Source organism: Equus quagga, chromosome 22, assembly GCF_021613505.1.
Source record: "Equus quagga isolate Etosha38 chromosome 22, UCLA_HA_Equagga_1.0, whole genome shotgun sequence".
NCBI lineage: Eukaryota > Metazoa > Chordata > Mammalia > Perissodactyla > Equidae > Equus > Equus quagga.
In genome coordinates, this window is record NC_060288.1 from 31,766,152 (window position 1) to 31,774,378 (window position 8,227).

General features: G+C 38.1%; 1 protein-coding gene across 1 annotated transcript; it reads right to left on the reverse strand.

The window, feature by feature from the left end:
* Positions 1-1,131: 1,131 nt before the first annotated feature.
* On the reverse strand, positions 1,132-4,591 carry LOC124231653 (beta-defensin 107A-like). The gene is made up of 2 exons (XM_046648451.1): positions 4,525-4,591; positions 1,132-1,274 (listed from the first exon to the last, which is right to left on the reverse strand). Exons 1-2 carry the CDS (start codon positions 4,589-4,591, stop codon positions 1,132-1,134), a joined length of 210 nt encoding a protein of 69 aa, XP_046504407.1.
* Between the last annotated feature and the right edge of the window lie 3,636 nt (positions 4,592-8,227).

Sequence of the window (8,227 nt, forward strand, 5' to 3'; positions counted from 1 at the left end):
ATTCTCTAGAGCAGACATGAGGGATTTTGTTTCTTCTGTTCTGGAGGTGTGTGCTGCAAACCTTCTAAGATGAAAATGGCCTATGAAATATATGTTGCTCTGCCTGAAAGTGGGGACTCCAAGTTTAATCAAATTAAGTCAAAGCCACGTCTCAGTTTACCACTGCCATTGCTCTGAAAGAACAAAGATCCCAGGGTCACGGGAAGGACTGTGGAAAGTGTTCAGTTCTTTTGCAGCTGGTTTCAACTTCTTCCTCCCTTGAACTGCTCACTTGAGCTGCTAAAAAATGTTCCATGTTCCATCTTTAGCGCTAGTCTTTATTTATTCTGGCATCAACCAGTACAGGTTTTGAGGATGTGCTAAGAACATAAGATCAAAAAGCCAGAAATCTGAATATAGGTGTAAGCAAGCCAGTAATCATGTGATCTTCTTGGGCCCATACCTTTTTCCTATAAAGAGGGTGTGGAATTAGATTATCTTTAGGGATCTCATGCTTGAATGGGCTGTGATTTTATGAGTTCTCACTGCAAGTGGCCAGGATGAAGATGCTACTCAATCCATGGCCAGCTTGAATTTTGAGATGTGTCAGCTTCTTTTAGGAACTTGATATTCTAGGTCAGACAGGGAGTGGAAGACATTCTAAACAATTCCTACCTATAAAGGAGAGAGAAGAGGAGTGTGTGCCAGTGGTTCTGCTAAGGTGGCCACAATTAGTGTCTAGCGGTGATCCTGTTACTATGTAGTTGAATCTCCTCACATTACATGTCAGGATCTTGGCACAGAAGGCCCAGATCTGTTTGAAGCCAGACTTCTGCCTCTAGAACTCAGTTCACCGGAGTCACAGTCCAACCTTTACATGCTACCTTTTTATCCATTTACTCACTTACTTTATCAATCAATAAAATAATGAATAGGTCCTATACCCAGAACTGGGAAGTCAAAAGTGAACAAGGCACAGTTCCTTCCCTCTAGAAGCTCACAGCCCAGAGAGGGTAGTGTCAGAACGGGACTGACAGCTTCAGGGCATCCGCAATTTGGAGATCAGGAGGGAAGAAGCAGAGAGGTTTGCTGCACTGAGGTCACAGCCGGAGCATCTTCACCTCTCTCACTTTTGTAGCTGCTGCTTAGCTTTTAGTGATTTTTCTTCTTTTTGCAGCAAAGTGGTGTCAGTTCAGCTCTGCAGCCCCCAATCTGAACTTCGAAGGAAAGGCATTCGACTTCACAGCGACCGTTCAATTTCAGACAACGTAGTTGCCTTCCAACTCCTCCTCTGACTGTGTGAAGAGAGCAATCGGACCTCAGTTATCCAGTAATTAATTACTGGAGGCAAAATTACATTGCCCAGGCCAAATTCAGAATTTCCCATTACCAAATCTCCTGGAGACACAGAGCGTAAATCTAGAGTAGAGAAAAAGCAGATGTTACCTAAACAGCTGCGTCTGAGCTCAGTTCCCTGGTGCAGTATCTGCCGTGTCATTATTTGATATTCAATTATGAAAAACAAAAAAGACTTCTCTCTGCCAAAGGCATTTCTACGATATATAGAAACATAACATTTCTTCCTGGGAGGGAGACAATATACTTTCCAATTCCAATAAACAATCCTTTCCAGTAAATGAGTTTTTTCATGTCTCCAAATTAAGGATCTTTGATATACAACAAAAGGTAAAGACTGTGCCATTTGCCCTGTGGGCAGATCCATGATAGACCATATGCCTTGGCATGTGATCACGGAGTTTCACAGTTTTAGGTACAAAGATAAAAGAAACATGGTACTAGTCTGCTCTGTAATGATCATCAGTGGAATAGTGTCTTTGGCTCTAGCAAGCAAAATTAGAGTGCCATAGACAGTGTGTGTTTACTCAGAACAAAGCAATTAAGCTGAAGAGTGTAAGACTACTTCAAAAGGGAATGACTGAAAAAAATGGTGGTATGTATTCTCACAAGAAATAGTCAAAGAACTGGCAGTTACTCTCAAAGGGAGAGAACAACTTTGGAGGAAAAAGAATATAGATTATTTGTCATATATCTGACGTATTTCCACAGTGAAGAGATATTGGGCTTGCTAATGCCAAGTGAGGACTCAGACTATTGGAAAGAAATTAGAAAAACTTAGATTTCTGCTCAAAGTAAGGGAAAATGTTTAAATTGTCCAAAGTTGAAATTGGGATAGTGTGTGTTACAGATCACTGAAATTTATCAGGCATCGGGCTATCAATTGATGTGGAAAATATACAAGGTGTTTAAATATTGAATTGAGGCAGACAGTAAGAACAATAATAATAGTTAACTCTATCACAGCACAGAGTATATCCCCAGCACTGTTTAAACAGTTCACGTCAATAGAAAGATTGCTAAACTGTCCCCAAGCAGTTATTTTTCCCTTCAGACTTTTAGTAATAGAACCTCTGGATTCTAGTGGACACATGGGTACTTAGCTAAAGATATCAGTTCCTGGCTCTCTATTTCTGTATGGCCACGTGAATTTAAGTGTGGATCCAGGAAATAGGAGTGGAATGATGTGAGCTGCTTCTATGTAATATTTTAAACCCTGTCCTTTACTTACTTTTCAGCCCTTCCTGTTAGAGCATCTTTGGAACTGGATAAAACGGTCAACAGGTTTAAGATGACAAGGTTGACCTCCAACTTAGTGCCAACATGACTTGATGGAGAAGATGCTTCTACTCAACCCAGTAAACTTATCTGTTTTTGGTCTTTTGTGTGAGAAAAAAATAAATTATGTTTTCCCAGTCACTCTATAAAGCTTCATTATTAAGAGAAGTTAGCCTCTATACAACTATGCACTGGGGGGCTTTTGGGAGAAGAAGAAGAAGAAAAAACAACGATAAAGATTGGCAACAGATGTTAGTTCAGGCGCCAGTCTTTAAAAAAAGAAAAAAGAAAGAAGTTAGCTTCTACTCTAATAAATATAATGAATGTCTTAATCTGCAAAACCACCCCATCATTATCACCATTCGTAGAAAAGAAATCAAAGTGCAGTGTTCATACAGCTTATGAGGATTGGAACTGAGGTCCAATCTCAAATATTTTGGTATAATAGTCTCTTAATTACCTCATTATTGATCATTAAACTCACTTCCAACTCTGAGATTCAATGTGATGGTTGTGGTGCTGGTGGTCCTAATTTGTGCCCATACTGTGCCTGTTGTTGGGAGTCAAACGTGTCTGAGCTGAGTTTCAGGACAGAATTCCTCATGAAAGGAGATGCAGAGGGCAGCTTACAATTTGTTTCCCTCCCCTGGATCTGTGGTCTGACCTCTACGGAAGGAGACTGAGGGCAGGAGTTAAGGAGCTGATTTTACAAGTGAGACTTTTGAACATGGGGGCATTCTTCTTGGCTCTATTCTTTACCTATACTCCTATCTGTTCTCAGAGTTACAATGCAAATACCACCTCCCCGGGAAGGCTCTCTGGATTCCCCTGTTAGAACCAAGGTTCTACTTCTACGGCTTCTCTTTGTGCTTTGCATGTTTTATGGCATGTATGAAAACTGTTTTGTATTATAGTAATTTGTGCCTCTTCCTGTCTCATCCATGCACTTTATACATTTTAAATTTATTGAATATCTATTTAGAATCACACCTATTTTTGATCAACACAGAAACAATAGACTACTAAACTGCAAGCAAGCTAAGAGCAAAGATCATGCTTTCATTATATTTTTACCTCCATTTTACCTACTTTTATTATAGTGCCCAGAACAATTTCTTATAAGTGGTAAGCACACACTCTGTATCTGTTGGTTTGCTAGGCTTCTGAGGCCAAATTGTGTAATAAGTGTAGAAATTCAGGAACTGTGAAGAAGAAATAGACAGGGTGCTTCATGGCATATGGTGAACCCCATTATGAAAGGCTTCATAACAAGGAATGAAGGTTAGTTGAGGACAGACAGACATAAAGATTTCATAGGGATAGAGTCTTGGCTGTATCGAGAAGAGAGAGATCATTTCAGACTTCAAGCTAACTAATCAGGATGTTAGTGGCTTAAATGACGTAAATTTCCATCAGTATGTGAAAGCCAGAAAATCCAAAATAATCTACGGTTAGGAGATTTGGACCAGTTAGTGAGACATGAAAAAATAGATTGTTAAGAACCTGTTATCATAAGGTTATCCTAATTTAGCCTACAAAGGCTATAGCTTTCTAAATTAACAAGTGTGTTTGAAGTCTGCCTCATGGATTTTGTCTCATTTTGGCATGGGCCCAAGCTGGGGTGAAGATTACAGAAGAAGGAAAGAGATCTAAGTGTAAAGAGAAGTCGGGACCCTTGGCACAGCTCTTAAGGAAATTAAACAGAGACTCCTCTGGTTGGAGATGGTCTGGATCACAGAGGTCCCATTGTTTTGTGTCTAAGCTCAGGAAAATCTTCCGGGAACTGGTTTGTCCTGGGACCTTTTTAGGATACAAGGATGAGTCATGCACTTTTCTAAAAGCTGGGTTTTCTTCTCAAGACAGATCCCAAACAGATTGCCGTTCATACATCTAAAAGGATTTCCCTCTTACCTGAGAATATTTGAGCAAGAATGAGGGCAGCAAAAATTAAGAAAAAGATTCTCATGGCTCCAGGCATCAGTGGAGAGAGGGTGAAGGAGGTGCAGGAGCTGGAATCCAGCTCCCTTATCAAGGGAAGTTGATTAAAACAAGTTCTACAGCTCTGAAAGAGCTGGAAGCCAACTTTGGTTTGTGATATTCATTAAGAATGAGCAATTTTCCATGCTCTATTGAATAATATGTGGGCTGCTAGACCAGATTTTACCTAAATCACATTCATGGGAGTGTAGGGCAAGAACCCTGTCTTCCCACCTGGAATACTCTATCCCACATCTCTGCCTAGACTTCTATTTTCCCTTCAAGCCTCATCTCAAGTACCACAATTCTATAAGATTTATAATCACCATTACTTTTCTTCGTGTCTATGATATGAGATCCAACTTACTCTCTTCATTCAGAAGGTATTAATTGGAGCCTGTATAACTGGCTTTTAAAAATTATACTATATGAAGACATTTTATCTCTCCAATTAGACGGCAAGCTCCATAGAGGAAAAGAACTTTCCTCTCATTCTTTTCGTTCCATTAACTCTTACAACAGTGCTTTGTAACAAGAGATATTCAAAATATATGTGACTGTTTGATGTATTAATTTATAGCTGTCCAGTTAGAGAAATTCATAAATAGTCAACCAATTAATATGGAAGTTTTCATTAAATGCTCACAGCTTATACACATGCGAGGTATTATTATTAAAGACAATAATAGCATTATTAAATATGACCATACTTCATATTATATGGGAATAGTATTCATTCAAAAAATATGTTTTGGAACTACTCTATGTATTTATGTGTTACTAAGAAATTTGAATTTTATTCCAAAATCAAAGGAAAGTCATTGAAGTGTTTTAAGTAGAGGAGATATCTGGAAGATTAAAAATCAAGTGAGGACTTCCATATCTAGTAAAGTGAAGCGAGCTCCTAACGGATGAACACTCCCAGGATAACAAGTAAAACTGGAGATAAAAAAATGCCAGAAGGATATATTTTGAAACAAAGACAGGCATATTTTGGAAAAAAGTTAAAAGAAAGAGGGACTGGCCCCATGGCATACTGGTTAAAGTTTGGCACATTCCACTTCGGCCATCCAGGTTCATAGGTTCAGATGCTGGGCAGTAAACTACACCACTTGTCAGCCACGATATGGCAACAACTGACATATAAATTAGAGGAAGATTGGCATAGATATTAGCTCAGGGCTAATCTTCCTCAAATGAAAAAAATGTACAGTAAGATTGACGATAGATGTTAGCTCAGGGCTAATCTTCATAAAAAAAAAAAAAAGAAAGAATCTACCATCTTGCTAAATCTAGGACACAAGGACAGAACTCTGGTGGCCACAGTTGCTGGAAAATTCCAGAAAAGAAAGAGCCAGAGAAGAGGAGGCAAGGTTCTATGTGTAATTTCTGCCATGACTCCTGCTAACCCCTGAACCACACAAGCACAGGGCAAACTCAGAGAGGCTCAGTTAAGGGAAAAAGCAAAACAAAACTATACTGAGACTTGAGCTGCTGTTCCTCACGGACAATGTAAATTCTTCAGAGACCTTAGAGTATACAGATTCTCCTCGACATAACATGCACAGCGCCCACAACATAGCTTAGATGGTGAAATAAACAGACAAGGACTTCAGTACATGTTAACATGCTCCAAATGGTAAAGGTAATACACTTGGAATAATTTTTTTTAAATGGGAGATAACGTCAAAAATCTAAAAATGTAAAGAAATTTTGAAACTAAAAAATATGATATCTGAAAAAAACTTATGTGAATAGATTTGATAGAGCAGTGAATATGACAGAGTAGAGTCAGTGTATTCATAAAAAATATGGAATCTGAAGATCAGAGAGGAAAAAAGATTGAAAACAACAGGCCTTCAAGGGCCTGTGGGACACTGTCAAAAGCTGTTTTAGAGAGGTAATTGGAGTCCCAGACTGAGGAGAGAAACATAATGGGGTAAAAAGTAATTCAAGAAAATAATGGCTCAAAACTCTCAAATTTGGTGAAAGACACAAATTTAAAAAACTAGGAAGCTCAGCAAACACTGAGAAGCATAAATACCATGCTTAGGTACATCGTAGTCAAATTTCTGAAATCTGACAAAGGGAGGAAGTCTTGAAAGCATCCAGAGAAAAGTAACATTCTTTTCGGGGAAACAATTGAGTCACTACTGATTTCTCATCAGAAACTAGAGGTCAGATGATGCTGAACAGCGCCTCTAAAGTGCCGAGGGAAAACAAGGACAATAACAGCAACACACACAAAAAAGCCGCTAGCCAAAATTCAACATGCAGGAGAAATCTCCTTCAGAAAGGAGATAAAATGAAGACATTTTCAGATCGAAGAAAACTAAGAGAATTTTGTCCAGCAGAGATTCCATGTAACAACTGTTCAAGGAAATTCTTCAGGCTGAAGGGAAGTACCCAAAGGACACAGATTTTCAAGTAGAATGTAAAACATCGGAATTGATAAATATCTGAGTAAATATAAAAAATACTTTGTCTTTTAATTTAATTGAAATTTTTGTTTATTTTTAAAGCAAAAACTGTAACATTGCATTGCAGGCTTATAATGTAGGTAAATGTAATAAACAACAACAAAATTGTATCAGGACAATGAGAGTGAGAAGAAATACAACTATCTATGCAGTTATGAGATTTCCATATTTTAAGCAAAGTACATTAGTATCAACTCTAAGTAGGTATAAAAGGTTTAGAATATACATCGAGGGGCTGGCTCCGTGGCCGAGTGATTAAGTCCGCACGCTTCGCTGCAGCGGCCCAGGGTTTCGCCGGTTTGGATCCTGGGTACGGACGTGGCACCGCTCATCAGACCACATTAAGATGGCATCCCACACGCCACAACTAGAAGGACCTGCAACTAAGATATACAACTATGTACCAGGGGGATTTGGGGAGATAAAGCAGAAAAAACAAAAAAAAGATTGGCAACAGTTGTTAGCTCAGGTGCCAATCTTAAAAAAAAAAAAAAGCAGAAGAGAATGTCCTTCTGTTTAAAAACGTTATAATAATATATATATATTGATATTCCCAGTGAAGCCACTAATTATAATGCAAAAAGTGATAGCTATGAAGGGAATACATAAATCATGATGGAATTCTTGTCACAAATATTCAAATAATCTGAAGTAGACAAGAAAGAGGGAACAGACGATTAAAATCAGAAAGAACAAACACACCACAAAAAATTAGATAGATTAAAATCTAACCAAATCATCAATTATGTAAAAATGTTAATGGACCTAACATCTCATTAAAAACCAGAGATAATCAGATGGATCAAACAAGAAGACAAAACTATGTGTTGTCTACGAAGAAACCATTTCTCCAAGTGATTTTCTTCTTTTGCAATAATTATAAACTCACAATAAGTTGCAAAAATGGTACCGAGAGGTGTTGTGTATCCATCACTCAGCCTACTGCAATGGTGACATCATGCATAATTGTGAAGTATCAAAACCAGGAAAAAATTGGTTTGGTAAAATTAACTAGACCAAAAATTATAAGCAAAGCATTTTTAAGATAGACACAGAGGGATTGAAAGTAAATGGCTAAAAAAATGTAAACTATGAAAATATCAAGAGTAAGAAAGCTGAAGTGGCAATATTAGTTTCAGATAAAGTAGAGTATTACC

Bases quoted from the DNA above. Each gene is read 5' to 3' on its own strand.
- LOC124231653 (XM_046648451.1), bottom strand. From the start codon at position 4,591: ATGCCTGGAGCCATGAGAATCTTTTTCTTAATTTTTGCTGCCCTCATT. The intron at 1,275-4,524 runs GTAAGAGGGAAA...CTCTTCACACAG, and splicing joins TCTTGCTCAAATATTCTCAG to TCAGAGGAGGAGTTGGAAGG.